We start from the raw sequence: 16,065 nt of genomic DNA on the forward strand, positions 1-16,065 counted from the left end.
ATTGATGACTACTTATTACTTCGATTGGTACAGAAGAGATCCAGCAGCTTGATTTATGTATCATCCTTTTATCTTTTTCATGCTCATTTGATAGTTTCCAAAGGATTAATGGTAATCTTATAACAGGTTGCATTTGATGTTAGTGATCAAGCCTTCCTACAAACTACTGGGTATTCTTTGTTGTGGCAATGAAATATGTTTGCTTGGAATTTTCTGTTTATCTTTATCTATTTTTCTCTCTGGTACAAAATTTCTTGGCATAGCGGACTTTTTTTTAGAGTTGGTTTCTTGACTTGTTCTTTTGCAGTCAGAGGCATGCTTCTATGAGTGGAAGTCTTTTTTGCATGCAGGGATTTTGCTGACAGCACAAAATTATTGCATGACCAAAGAGAAATGAAATTCAAAGATATACACAGTCTCTTGCCAAGGTCATGCACTGTGGTTTCCACTAGTGGTTAATTAATGGAACAGCACCACTGCAGAATTTATTTCACTGCTGTATCTCTAGATCCAACTAGACTTTATATTCCTTATTATTTATATTTACATTATAAATTTTTGTTATTGATTGTTTAGCATTTTGTATCCAGCTTTTCAAGTAAACATTTCACTCCTGCAAACTCCCTCTAACCAATTTCCCCCAATTCTCTCCCACTGCCGCCCTTCGTCCCATATTCAAGGAAGCTGTTACTCAAGGGAAGAGTTTTTTTTTGGGGGGGGGGATATAGCTGCCTGCAGTAGGGGAGTGAGTGGGAATTCTGTTTGCATGAGCACTCAGCTCAAGAATTATAATGATTACAATGATGCAATTTCACCTTCTGATTACATGGCTTTAAAATTCTTCCACAGTAATTCTGATGGGATGCCAAAGGCATAACATTTATCAAGGATCCTACCATCCCTTTGAGAATGCACAGAAAAATTATATATTACACTATGCTTGAAAACTTGATCAGGCATACCTGTCAGATACTACTTAAGCTACATCACCCAGCTGCCTACATCACAGATCTATAATGGATACGACTCAATCTGCATCTTGACACACACAATGACTTAGACACTGGTATGCAGACTCCCCATCTCATGCCAACCTCTCCATTGCTCTTTACAAGTGGTAAGCTCTTCAGAAGGAAATTCCTTAAGGATGTTCTGGTTGAATCCATAGGTAAGCACAAGGTCTTATTGACATGCAAGAGAGAGGACAAGAAGCAAAACAGATGTTATTCACCTTATTTCTACAACCAATCCTTTACAATAGTAGGAAGTTTTATTTTTATTTTTAAATGATGGTTCAGAGTTCAGCAACACCCCCCATATTCTCCCCTCTCAGAGCCCTGCTTTAGCTAATGCTCTAGGGATGTTTGGAGGAGTCACTATTCTAACAAAACTCCAACGAAGGGTATCTACTTGCTGGTAGCTTTATTGGTAACTTAGATATAAAAATGTGATCTCTTATTAGACTAACCAGTGGTCTTAAAGAGGCTGCTAGTGTTTGAATTAAAATAACTCTTCACTAGGCACAATAAATATTCAGAACACTTGCTCACAGAGGGAGAAGGAGTGCATGAGTATTTGAGCAAAGGAGTTTCTGCCAAATATATGCTCTGTACTGCCAGTTCTCATTGGGTTTAGCAGTGTGCAATATCAAACTCCTTTTCATAGAATGCTGTGAAGAAGACTCATTAAATTGTATTGACTAGGGGTTTTCATAAGCCAAGACTGTGTCCCATATTAATTGTGCATTAAATGTCCTGGAACAATGTTTTCTCACCCCTCAGCTTCAAATTCCATTTTTCTATGTGTACAACACATTTTTCATACTGAATAATATAGATTGAACAAAGAATGTGATTTCAGAAAGAACTAAGCTTCTTCCAAAAGTTTAATTTGATTTTCTCTGTGTTAATATTCACCATATGGTACTGGGAGAGTACAGTAATTTTTGACGCATGAAGCATAAGCCATGAAAATTGTGAACTTATAGTGTCAAGAGTTCATTAATTTTCAGATGGTATGATCAGTCATGCATAGCAGTATATCTCTTCATTGAATGACATTTAGTTCAGTTTATCCTAAGAAAGATTTATCTTTTGATATGCTTTTAGATTAATTTTCAATGTTACATTCCCTGTTTGTTTAAGATAATAATCTTCTCTATTTCTCTGTTTTTAATACCGTTTTCTGATCTTGAAAGCTGACAAATGTGCATGCAACATTAGCATGGCCCTAGGGCTGTCTGCGTGAATATGCACAAATAACAATAAACTTCCTGGGGGGCCAATAAACTTCCTAGGCATAATAATACTCAGTGTTTTCCATTTGTAAAAAATGGAAGTAATCGTGAACTCCCTCGTGAGTGTTTTATTAGAGGTGTAACACCTCAAAAATTGTGCTAATTCTAGCATAAACACTTCTAACTTTTTTCATAAATGTTACAGAAACGTTTACCTGTGCAAAACCCTATAAATCCACCTCCAATTTCACTTCAGTCAAAATTGAACATCAACAGAGTAATGTGCAAGATCTTGTGAGTAATGTAAGCGATCTCTGCATTTTTAACACTTTCATTAGAATTCCTATAGATGTTTCATTTCAGCTGGGATTGTTCAAATTCCACTAGAATCTCACTTTACAGAGTTTGATGATTTAGTTTGTCATTTTCTTAATGACAATGGGTGATTATCAGGATTGCAATATACTTTACGTATAAAGTGCTATTTGTTGACTTTGGAGGTAAATGGTTGCACTTTATTACAAGACTATCTACAATGTGCAATAGCTTGTTATACCTTTAATCTTTCCAGACATCCTTTTATCATGTTTCAGTAGTGCCCATGAACATTAGAATGTTCCAGTCTGCATTAGTTTAGTTCAGTATTGCCCTGAATGTTAATAAATCAGTGTAATATGCTGAGTTAATATAAATAGCATACATTTTATTAATGTTTCTTGAGAGAGACACATTGAAAGTATGCATTTAAAAATTATTCATGTACACCCTTTTTTGTGTAATAATCCAAGGTAAACAAATAACCTGTGTAGTGAACTCATTTTGAAACGGAAATTCCTTTTCAGCAGTACTTGAAATAATGGCGAAAGCAACCACTGCATTTTAAATTAAATTGCTTAAAATGTGTACTTCATGAAAATGTTTGTGGTTATTCTGTTGTCAGCATAAGTAACTACATTTTTTTATGCTGAGCCAGCAAGCAAGAAACAATCACACCACAGCCTTATTATTAAATAAGTTTTATATGGGTGGTAATTTTACTGCATGGATTTTCTTTAGTAAATTATATTGTCTTCAAAGAACCTTTATTTTCTTCTTACAATCTCCATATTGCATACAACAGTATGCACATATTTATTTGCCCTAAATAGTATTAAAATAGTATTAAAACGTCTGCCTCAAAGACGTTTCTGTACTGTTTTCATGAATGAATGAATGTGCTGGTACCTAAGTTGCTGCTTTTAAAGGATTATTTTGTGCAGTGACCAATATTTGTCTGAATTTTTTTATTGTTGTGATGAAAATTTGTGTGTATACACAAATGTTACTTTTATAGTGGGCTAGTAATAGCATATTAAGCAGATGCATGTTCAGAAGGAGGAATAGAGAGGTCAAATGTGATGCAGAGCCAGTTCAGATATAACTGTCATCTTAATAACACATAGTTGATTGAACATATATATAAATTATTTCAGTGTTTCATAGATTTCATAAAGGTTTTCAAGTACAACATCTTCTTCCAATCCTTTGATTTACTTTCAAGAGCAATTTTGATGGAAACCTTTCATCTAACACGACACTCTGTTTTGAGCCTTACATGGAACATTATAATTTTGAAACGATCATCTTGGTATGCTTTATGAAATTGGTAATGGCAGACCTAAGATCCACCTGCCATATCTGTCACATCAGTTATTGATTATCGTAATCTTAAAGCTGGGTGGTCTTTCTTCCCAAATTCTTGGCCAAATGTTATGTGACTCAGCAAAGTCCAGGTTAGAAGATGAGTACTGAAGCTTTGTGGTGCCTGACTGACAGCTATAATCCATGATAGTGCCCCCAAAACTTAATTGTATGAAAGTAGGTAGTCCATTTTGCCCAGCTTTCACTGCAGGAATAGAAGACAATAATCACTACCCTTACAATGAAAATCATTCAGTATGTTTACTAGTTCAGTGTAATTGCAAATAGCTATTCTACAATTTGAGGTTCTTTAACTGTCTGACTGTCTTTTAATCATTTACTATAAAATCAAGCATTTAAGCTTTAGGTTGTGGTAAATTAAACAGTACACATTGCTTATATTAAAAGCTTGTAATTTCTTCTGCAGTACACATTGCTTATATTAAAAGCTTGTAATTTCTTCTGCATTTGTCAAGGGCAGACAAGTGGAAAAATACTTGCAAACATAATGAAGTGTAGTGTATGTTTCTTACTAAAAGTGCTATAAAAACATGCCATTACTGCTCCTGCATTTTTACGTTAACAGGAATATTTATATTGATGGAGTCTGAAGAGGATTTTACACTATTTAGTGTTAGACTTACCCTGTAAATATGTGTCATTTTATTAGCAATTTAAACTATTCTGGAATCTGTTTGTTTATATAACTGGAAGCAATATAGCTGCCAGCTGCAGCTGTAACAAATATTTATTTTGCAATGTAGAGGGCGGCATTTAACTACCGTGTCCCATCAGTGCAAGGGTTTCCATTTCCGCAATGGGACTTTCACCCCTCTCCTTGAAAAAGACCATAGCCCATTGGTAAAACATCTGCTTTGTATGCAGAAGATCCCAGATTCAATCCTTGGCATCTCCAGGTAGGACTAGGATGGTACCCCATTTGAAACCCTAGAGAGTTGTTGCCAGTCAGTATAGTCAATACTGAACTTCTAAGTTGTGACAAGTCATAGTTAGCAGCTTCATCCTAATGCAGCTAGGTATAAATTGTGTCAACCAGAATCACAGCTAGGTGCTGTTTCAGTTGCAAATTATGGGACAAAAAGGCAAATTATGGTTTTGTCACAAATTGAAAACCAGCTGCTTCTTATCTCTTGGAGGAGGAGGAGGGACCCTGGAAGCCTCAGGTTTGCTACAACTCATTTGTGATCGTTGGAATTAAGCCTGTATCTCTTCTTTCACTTCAGTCATTATTTCCTCAGTTTTCACAAGCCCTGCAAATGTCCCTTTTCCTCCTCCCTCACCATCTGCCTCTCCCTCCTTAGTGCCAGCTTGTGTGCTGCAGCTGAAGAAACATTTTGTTCATTGGCCTTTTTAGATTCATTTAGCTGGAAGTACAAATCATTAGATAAATTAACGACCATCAGGAGAGGAGGGTAGGGGTTGGTTCTGGAGAGCTGAGTGGAGGACAGAGAGATAAGTGAGCAGAGTCCAGGGGTGCAAATTTTCTGCCTCCTGCTGCCATTCCTAATTTTGTGTCATGATAGAGCTGATTCTGAGGCGCTATACCAGTAAATACCAGTCACAATGGAATGACAGGACTAGAGGGCTATTGCCATCATGTCTTGTATGTGGGCTACTAGAAGGCATTTGGTTGGCTACTGCAAGAAACAGGATACTTGTCTAGATAGACCTTTGGTCTGATCCAGCAGGCATCATTTTATTTCTAAGTTATCTGATTAAAGGTTTTCTTATAGCTTAAAAGGTACCCTGAATAAAGAGACAACAGTTATTTGGTTTTTGGTTTTTTAATAAGTTAACTTCCTGGACCTTGTAAGAATTTTGTATGTCCATGGCTAGTACATTTAAGTAGCAAATATTGTGTGCACAGTTGTGAGGGAAGCAGAGTTTGATGGTGCAATATAGGCAAAATTTCACCAGTGTCAGGGACTGGGCAGAGGAGGAATGGTGGTGACCACCTCCCCAGCCTGACAATTCCAGAGAAGTAGTTTGGAATTACAACAGGGGTTTGAAGGAGGTCACAGCTCAGAGGAAGATGAGGGGAATAGTTGGGAAATAATGGGAGAGGAGGAGGAGGAGGCAGAGTTGGAGCCGCTGGCTGACACGTTATCACTAGAAAGCATTCCAGACCCACCATCTCCAAGAACCAGGTGAGCTTTAAAAGTAGGAGAGCAAAGAGCTTGAAGGCAGATGGCCCTAAGCGGCAACCGTAGAGGGGGTGGTGCTGTTGACAAATGAGGAAGTGGGAGAGAAGGGGAGTGGAGATTTACTTAGGACAGCACCATTATTCCAAGAGGCTGCATTCCCAAGCCTCTCTCTGCAAATATTGAATAAAAAGCAGATGGTAAGGACTTTTCCTTGTCTTATCCATTCCTGGCAACTTGCCAGCCATGGGGGATGGTTCCTCTGCTGCCTGACAACCAGAGAGATATAGCTCTCAGTATGCTGAGTTAGAGCTTCACTCTGATTGGCTGTAGGTACAGGTAGCCAGAAGTGGGTGGAGACAGCGCTTTGAGAGGGAAAGGAAAAAATCAGTTCCTGGAATTCAGCTCAATAACAACATAACCTCTGAGCTGTGTAAAATCTGCCCTGAGGGAAAAATTTTAGCCAGAGAAGGCAGTCTCTGAGTGGGGGGTTAGCTTAAAGGACAGGGTTATTGTCTTTAAAGAGTATACAGACATGCAATAACTGGGAAGCTGAATTTTGGGAGAGGAGAAGTGGAGTTGTGAGGGAACACTCTACTTAAATCTCAATTCAGAAGGAAGGGAAAATATCTTCTAGTGAGAGAATAATCCCAAACCAGTTAGAAAGGGAGTGTGCGCTTGTCCCCTGGTCTGGTTTACTAAGTAAGTCTAATAGAGGAGCCTCAAGGTTGGGAATCTCAAGAACAGTAGGCAGTTTAGTACTAGTGTAGCCTGGCAGAAAGTACTGGCCTGTTTCAGAACCCGCAAGTTGTTGAAACCTAAATTGTGACACCTCTGATAACCCAGTGTGGTGTAGTGGTTAGGAGCGGTAGTCTCGTAATCTGGTGAACCGGGTTCGCGTCTCCGCTCCTCCACATGCAGCTGCTGCGTGACCTTGGGCTAGTCACACTTCTTTGAAGTCTCTCAGCCCCACTCACCTCACAGAGTGTTTGTTGTGGGGGAGGAAGGGAAAGGAGAATGTTAGCCGCTCTGAGGCTCCTTAGGGTAGTGATAAAGCGGGATATCAAATCCAAACTCTTTTTCCTCTTCTTCTTAAATGGCTGAAGTAAATCTAAGCTGTACACTTACCATTTTACCATCTTACTGAAAAGCCTGTGACTTTTACTGAATCCATAGAAAAATAGAATCATAGAATGGTAGAGTTGGAGGGGACCACAAGGGTAATCTAGTCCACCTCTTGCAATGCAGGAACCTTTCACCCAACATGGGGCTCAAACCTATGGCCCTGAGATTAAGAGTTTCATGCTCTACCGACTGAGCTATCCAGCCTCAATATATATTGTATATATCGTTTACTGATTCTTTAAAGACTCAACTCCTGACAGACCACTTTTTACAATTCTAGTTGTGAAATAATAATAATAATAATAATAATAATAATAAATTTTTATATCCTGTCCTCCCCAGCCCCGAAGCCGGGCTCAGGGCGGCTAACAACAATAAAACAGTACAACAGTACAACACTACACAACACTCTAAAATCATTCATTATAAAATTAATTCAAATCAAACCAATGGCAACCATTGGGCCAGAGCTCTGCGAAGATTGCCGAAGGAGGGAGTCAGGCTGCGCCCTGGCCAAAGGCATAGTGGAACAACTCTGTCTTGCAGGCCCTGTGGAAAGATGTCAAGTCCCGCAGGGCCCTAGTCTCTTGTGACAGAGCCACAGCCGGATCGGAGCCACAGCCGAAACAGCCCTGGCTCTAGTTGAGGCCAGCCTAACCTCTCTGTGGCCTGGGACCTTCAAGATTTTTTATTTATTTTATTTATTTCAAAGTGCCAGTTTTTTAAAAAAGGGGGTTGGCTGTACAGTGGTACCTTGGGTTACATACGCTTCAGGTTACAGACTCCGCTAACCCAGAAATAGTACCTCGGGTTAAGAACTTTACCTCAGGATGAGAACAGAAATCGTGCTCTGGCTGCACGGCAGCAGCAGGGGGCCCCATTAGCTAAAGTGGGACTTCAGGTTAAGAACAGTTTCGGGTTAAGAACGGGTCTCCAGAACGAATTAAGTTCTTAACCGGAGGTACCAATGTATTAAATAAAGGCTCACTGCATCTGTTCTGGGGCTGAGTTATATAGCCAAGAGGCAATATTTCTGGGAAGGTGGGACAATATTTTAAGCCAAGCCTAAGAACTACACATGCTACCACAAGCGTGCGTAGTTCTTAGGCTTGGTTTCCCAGTATTGACCTCAAATCAGGGGGGAAGGTGCAGGGTCTGCCTCAGCAGTCATAAATGTACGAGGAGTAATATGATATACTACTCTGAAAGGGTATGCATGGCTAATGAAAAAAAATTCTATTTGGTCATTCTTGCTTAGTATGTGTTTCTGCTCTAATATAGAAATTCGGTGCATGCTTTGAAAGATGGCCTCATCATCATTCATCAAAAATCTCTTTTAGTTTATGATTGATATTTGAACTCAATATACAGATATGAGGAAGCATACCTTATTAGAGATGGATTTTCAGATCATGCATAATGCACTAGTATCTAGTAATAATACTAATATTGCATTACAAGGAGATGGTTCTTTTCATCTGATATATTCTCTGTCATTACCTGTTCTTGTCAAATCTTGCACACTTCCATACAAGCAGGCTCTGCCAGTGATTTAGCAACATACTGAACATTGACATAGGTCACAAATATCATTGCCCTAAGTTCCTTAATAAATTTGCACGGTGGAAAGTACCTCATAATTGGTGTTACACAGTTAATTGAAGTCAAAATTTAGATAAGTTCTGAAACCATAATTGCTCACAGTGATAAAAACTAGTCCTCAACATCAATTGAGGACATTTCCTTCCTCCTCATTGGCATATGTGCCACACCAATCCTTTGGTTAGTGCTTTGACTCCATTGGTTCTTCGTGATTTGGCTTTGTTTCTAGTGATAAATATTTGGAATGATGCAAGTGTTGAAAAGAAATTATTTGTTTGGGAACCTTTGATATGTATTGTTTTCTTCAAATTCCACATGTGTTCTAGGATAGTATTTGGTGGCTTACTTTTTATGAAATTACCAAATCGCACAGATTCTCTCTCCACTATGTACACATACAAAAAGAAAGAATGGAGCTGCATTCTGGAGCATCTTAAGAGGGAAATGTATGAGTACTATCTGCCTACAGTACACCTGTTTTCATTGGCTCCCTCTTTCAATTTGGTGATTGTTAACAAGATTTATAATGTTATATGTTTGGGGAGAATGCTAGAGGGTTACTCAGAGTGCCACACTGTGGGGATATTTCCATATCTGGGGCTCAGATACAATCCACAATAGCCGATATCAATTTTTGTTTTTTTAAATGCCTATAATTCTCTGTACAGTTCATTCCATTGGTCAATAAGCACCGACAACAAGAAAATATTAAAACAGCATGACACAAAGCACAGTGCAAGATGACAAATACAGCAGTTCCAAATCTCTCTGAATTCCTTGCTAAGTTTCCGCTACTGAATTTATTCTAATTTTATCAAATGTATTACCAGTCAGAAAATTAGACTTACCATTACCTCTAGCTAATAAATAATTATCAAAGTATGTTAATCTGTATACAAAGTTACACTGGAATGAGAGACTTTAGCAGTTTCCTCTTTGTTTTTTATAGCTTGCACATGCAGTGGACATGCAAATATTTGTCACATGCAAACAGGAAAATGTTTCTGCACAACTAAAGGGATCAAAGGAGATCAATGTCAACTGTGAGTACAAGTAATCAAGCTCTCAGCCATTTAAATGTATATTTAAACTCCACTTGTCATCAATTTTTGGGTGGGATGTTGATCCATAAACAGATTTCATTATTTTTTCCAGCCCTTCCAATAACTGTTTTTCTTTTAGAGAAATAATGTTCCCTTTTTAAAAAGAACATTGCAAATAGTAATGAGCTATTTCAAGTATTAGATATATGTAAAATAATCCACTAGGAAAAGTTGGCTGTAGACTGCATTTTATTTGTATGTGGAATCCAAATCAATTGTTCCATTGTATAAATTACTCTCTATAAAACATTCAGATATTTTATTTTCGGAACAGGTTGGTAATTCTTCAGGACCCCTCCCCCCCGTAATAAGATACTGAAATGAGTTTGCTGGTCTTTTGCCAGTAAATGAAATCAGTAAATGAAATCATTGTTACCAGGTGCTTATATCTGAAGTGCTTTAATTCTTAATGCCATACTGTAAAAGCTCAAATAAATCCAATAATGCACAACATTTTGCACTGCATCTCATAATTTTGTTACTTCATTAAGCAAGAGAGATGTAACTAATGATCTTTGAAACTTCCATATTACATTAGGACTTCTTCAAAGACTTATTTAAATACATAATTCCTGTGTTCCTTATCAATAGAAAAAAGTTCTATCTGCTATTTATTAACAATTTATGAGAAGCTAACTATTGCTACAATTGGGATTTGCAATTGGGAACCCTATGGTTTTCTCAGCCCCCTTTCTTCATCAATATTGTTTTGCAGCCTATACATGCTTAAGACTGCTTGCAACAGCTAGGACATGATGTGTGGGGGGAAATGTGCACAGAGCAACCCAGCTGAACTCCCCTGCTGCTCATTGTCTGGTGGTGGTGATGTCTCATAATGCAATGGCTTCATTAGAATATTAAATGTTTTGGGGGTATCTAGAAATGTTACCTCTTTGTCATGACCGGAATGCATATGTAGCCAGTCCACATGAGGGTAGTTGTAACCCTGGCTTGCTGTGTTAATTACTCCGTTTGGGGTGGTGGTACAAAATGCAGGGTTCACAGCACAAAATGAGCACCAAACTTTGGCATCATTTTGGAGGGGATCAAAAATTTTGGGGTTACACATGAATGCAGCTGGATAATAGAACACTTCCAGTACTAAATTACTCTTGGGTCAAGGTGTTCCTTAGTGTCAAGAGACAAAGTAGTTTTGTGAATCCTATCATATTAGTAACGTCATCAGGATTGATGCAAAACACATCTCCTGTAGGCTTTTGTGCCAGGAATGTTACAAGGGAAGTGCCAAATATCTAATGTGGACATATCAGTAAGAAGCTGCTTGGCAGAGGACAGCTGGTTGCATGTCAAGCCCAATAGAGAGGGGAGTTTGGCTCACCTTGTAATGGGCTTAGCCCTTCTGAACTTGAGTGCTAAAGTCCCAACCGTCCTGTTCTGCAGCTACAGCCATTGTGTCCAAGTTGGAAGAGCTCAGCCTACTTAATTTGTCCCATACAGCTGTTAGAAGCAAACTTTTCATCTGTGCAAGACACACTTGTATAAAATGAATCAGGAGAACTGCATTATTGTTCTCTGTTCAGAAAAATTGACTTAGTTGTAGTCTCCGGCTGCTATTAAAAAAACCATTTTTTTAAATTAGAATTTTAATTAACACTACTTAGGAAATACGGTGGTAAGGTTTAGTGTTTGTTACAGAGCTTTATCCTTTCTTTGTGCTGTTCCTCTCTTCCTCTCTCTTCCCCCCATACTGCCCCAATATCCATCTGTTCTATCACAGTCAAGAATGCTGTGCACACAAGCAAGGGCACATATGATTGCAACTTTAATTTGTTTAAAGCAGGGCAATCAATAGATTAAACTACGTATGTAATGTGTTGATAATTCAAATGAGAATATTAATATGTGTGTGTGTGTGTGTGTGTGTGTGTGTGTGTGTTTTCCCCCCTAAAGGCACATCACATACAAAATGATGTTCAAAATTATGAAGGCACTAACAGTCATTTTCAATATTAGTTAATGTTATATTTGTTATGTTCTGCACTACTGCTGTTTGGACCATGAACTATATACAATACATGCTCAAATACTGGTAAACTGTAGCTAGGAATATAAATTGTTTCCCAGTTGTTGGGCAGGACATTGTGCAATCTCAGCAGCAAGCCTATAAATCTGTGATTACTAAAGTAAGGATTTCCATGAAAATTTCAAACTTTAGCTGTTCACTGTGTAAGTTAGATTTATATTCCTGTCAAGAATTGTATTGATTACAGAGTCATAGCTGCAGGGCAGAACATTGCTCCTCCCACCCCTCCCTCTATAACTGTTCACAGTGTGCAGTGAATACTGTGCCCTATGAAGAGAGACTTTTTAAAAATCAGAGAGGCTGTATAAAGCAAATTATTTTAAACTGGAAGAGGCTGCAGAAGTCTAGAGGGAGAAAAATATGCTTATCCCTTTCAAGACATGAATGCATTCCTTTCAGAAGTGACTGGTTTTTCATTTCTAGTTTTAAAAAAAGAAATAAAATTAAGAGTTAAGAGTAATAATGTTAAATAATGTTTTTAATTACTGTACTGTGATTTGTCATATAAGGACTTTCTAAATTAACAAGGCATATTGCTTAATCCTATTGGATTTCTGAGCTCAACTGCTAGTGCACAGTATCCTTTGACACCAATGACACAATTGCCTGAACATGACAAACGCCCTATGAATGATGCTGAACACTGCTTCTGCCTTGTGACACTCCAACTGTGTCTTATGCTAACCGTAGCTAAGAAGCCGTGCTGTGGTTTGAGCTCTGAGATATACAACAAGAAAACCTTGATTTATAGGTCTTGTCTACTTTTGTTTCCCATCTGCTCAGCATTCATGAGTTCATGCCTATCCCCACAGCACTCAGTGTGTGGGCTGTCAATGATCTGTCGAACTGTGGTTTCAGATCCTGGTTCTCATTGTCGGAAACAATTATCTTCTTTGGACAGGCTCAGGTTTAGACATTAAAACAAATCATGTTTAAGCAAAACGCAGCCTCCATGTGGGAGTTAAAACATTTCTGAACATTTTAACACGATTCGGGTTGGTCATGTGAAGTCCCTAGCCCTATTCAAGCATGCTGCTCACTTGTACAGCTTACACATGAACAAAACATGTCGGATTACTGGAGACCTAGAAGGAGCAGCAAAGGAGCTGCCAGCACAGCTCTTACGCATTTGCTGCCTGAAGTTATCACCTCACTTGACCTGATAGTAGGGTAAGTGTTATTCTGCAAAAAAAGGCAAGGGAGATAGAAATGGGAAAGTGATTTGAAATAAAAGAAAGTGGCATATAGAGGGATTGAAGAATGGTAAAGGCAGGCCAATTAGAGCAAGTGAGGTGTAGGACCATGCTAAATGTTTTACTGTGAATATTTGGTGCAAAAAGTAGCACATCTGAGGCACAAAATGTCTCCAGAAGCTTACATCATTTTTGTTTAAGGTGGTTCTGAGTGTCTTTCTCTGCTCCTATGCCCCATTTGTTATTGCCGTTTGCTATAGAGCATCTGTCAGCCAGGATTGTTACAATTTCATTGTGGCTTACTATAGTACGGTATCCCCAGCTGCTTTAAGAAAGGGGGAATGTTCCTGTGCACACACTCTGTAGAAAGCACAAACATTTTTGCAAATAAATTTCTGAAAATGGTTTGGTTTGGGAGTGTTTGCAAACCATGCTCAGTCAGAGTGGTCCCATGTTTTGGCTGAGTCCCAATGGATGTGCAAGAGATGGCAGGTTCAGTGGGAAAGAGGGGGATTTGGATGAGTTAGAAAGTAAGTAGGAAACTGGGAAGATGTGAAGTGCATTTTATGCAGAAGGAAGAGATTGGATATTTATTTATTTATATTTATCTATATTCCACATTTCTCAACAGAGCACTCAGAGCTTAAGGTGCCAGAAAGTGCTATGTTGAATTTCTTATGTTGATTCTACATTGTCCTGTGACTTCCTTATCAAATTGTTTTTTATGCATTCTCATGGTACATCTTCACAGTTATATGGCTCAGCACAAATCTCAAAAGTACAGGAAGTGGCAAAAAGAGGTTAGACTGTACTGTATAGTATTTCCTGAGTCCATCCATTGCATGGACTGCACACTCCCCCAGTCTGACCCCATGAATCCTATAGCTCGGCCTGCCATATAGTTATTGCAAGCTCTGTGATTTAAGCTTCTGGGTGTCTATAATACATTGCTTCATCACATCAAAACGTTCATCCTATCCCAGGCTTCCTCAACCTTGGCCCTCCAGATGTTTTTGGCCTACAACTCCCATAATGCCTAGCTAGCAGGACCAGTGGTCAGGGATGATGGGAATTATAGTCTCAGAACATCTGGCGGGCCAAGGTTGAGGAAGCCTGCCCTATCCAAATGCAATACTGACAATACTGTCAGACATTTTGAAAAGACACTCACAAAACAATGTGAGCTGCTATTTGAGGGTTGGTGCTTTATTAAAGACTCAGAGTTAATGGACAAAACCATTTCCTGTTCTCAATTTACTTAACAATTTACTTCTTGTTCTTCTCCTATTGCTTGATTGTAGAGATGGGCTAAGATAAAACCGAAACTGACAAAAAATGTGGTCTATATGCACACTAGGAAATTTTTTACTCCAGTTAGATGAGGAAAAGAGAGAGCAATGCATGATGTAGAGACGTGCAGCCTCACCTCTTTGAATTTACTGCTTTCTACTGTCATTCAGTCAAAAGTAAAGAGGCCATGTTGTGAATCCATTCTTTAAGGAGTGAAGTGATGCAGAAACTGGATAAATAATATAGTAAACCATGGATAATAATTTGTTCACCATCGTGCACAACAACAGTTTTGAGAACAAAGATGTGCTTTTTTTCCTATCTCCATTGTGTTAATAGATATTAAAGATCATTTCAAGAAATCTGTTTTTCTTTTTTCTTTTGTAAACTGCTTTGCCAAACATGGTAAAACAATTCTCTGAATTTTTCTTCTGAAATCTGTGATTAGACTTGCCTTGTGTTTGACATTGTAAAACTGCATTTCATGTTCTGCCTTTTCTCCTCATCTAGTCAGTGACCTTAAGTCAATCTTTCCCTCTCTCTCCCAGTGCAAGTTACATTAACATAGCTGATGTTTGTGCATATTTTCCTTTCAGCTATTTTGTGCATTTCAATTACCTTTATTATTTCATAGTCAAACATTTGTCCTTAAAATTTCTTTTTTCTTAATGTCAACAATACTAGGAAATGCTCATAAGCTTGTTATAATGAGCTGGTCAGGACATCATGATAGACTATGGTTTATCATGACAGGAGCAAGATACAGTGAGGCTTGGGCTGGCACATCCATCCATCCCCCTGAATCCTCTTGTGTGCTGCTTTGGATGATCTTCAGATTCTACACAGACTGCAAACATCATATCTAAATGCATAATAAAAGAACCTGGCCCTTTTTAAAATACCAGTTGAAGTGATGCCCCAGCAAAGGAAGGCCATCACGTTTGCTTGTTTCAAAAGAGCCATAGCTAAACTTAACACATTTTGTCAGATTGAGACAAACAATGAACAGCAGTTAATCTAAAACAGAAGAGGTGTTTTTTAAACAAAAAATACATTTTGTAATTAGTTTCCTTTATCTTTTGTATCAATTAACATGTTCGTTAAAGTGCAGAGTCTCACCATGAATTAATATAATAGAAAAAATAGAATAGATGGATTTTCTAATGAAACCTGAATTCTAATTAATTTCTTATAAAAGAAAAAAAGAGAAAGTTTCTCTTCTCTCCAAGCCTGCACTGTATATTTGGGTGCACACCTTCTTGTCCCAGAATATGTGGCTAAACAGCACCTAATTGATGCTCCCTTCAGTCTCTATTGTAGAGTTTGAACAGTGGATAACAAAATGCTATATTTAGCAATAACAAAATCTGATTTACTTCTCATTCAGTTGAATTTTCATATTAGAAAGAGCATGTGTGCATTTTGTGATGATGACTGGCAAAAACCAATGTTTATCATTGATTAACCAGATTTGGCATGACAGAGCAAAGGATAGCCAGTGTTAAGCCAGCTATTGCTTAACTGCCAGGAAGGATAATGCACAATGATTCTAACATTCCTGTTGTTGTTGTTTAGTCGTTTAGTCGTGTCCGACTCTTCGTGACCCCATGGACCAGAGCGTGCCAGGCAC

General features: G+C 38.3%; 1 protein-coding gene across 2 annotated transcripts in view; it reads left to right on the forward strand.

Moving 5' to 3' along the window:
- ATRNL1 (attractin like 1) overlaps positions 1-16,065 on the forward strand; it is a 475,922-nt gene that overhangs the window by 137,561 nt on the left and 322,296 nt on the right. For both annotated transcript variants that reach the window (XM_083441068.1, XM_083441069.1), the window contains exon 20: positions 9,755-9,848. In XM_083441068.1, coding sequence (XP_083297194.1) covers positions 9,755-9,848 — 94 coding nt within the window. The remainder of the gene's footprint in view (positions 1-9,754; positions 9,849-16,065) is intronic.

Source organism: Podarcis tiliguerta (assembly GCF_965153285.1).
Source record: "Podarcis tiliguerta genome assembly, chromosome: 5".
Lineage (NCBI taxonomy): Eukaryota > Metazoa > Chordata > Lepidosauria > Squamata > Lacertidae > Podarcis > Podarcis tiliguerta.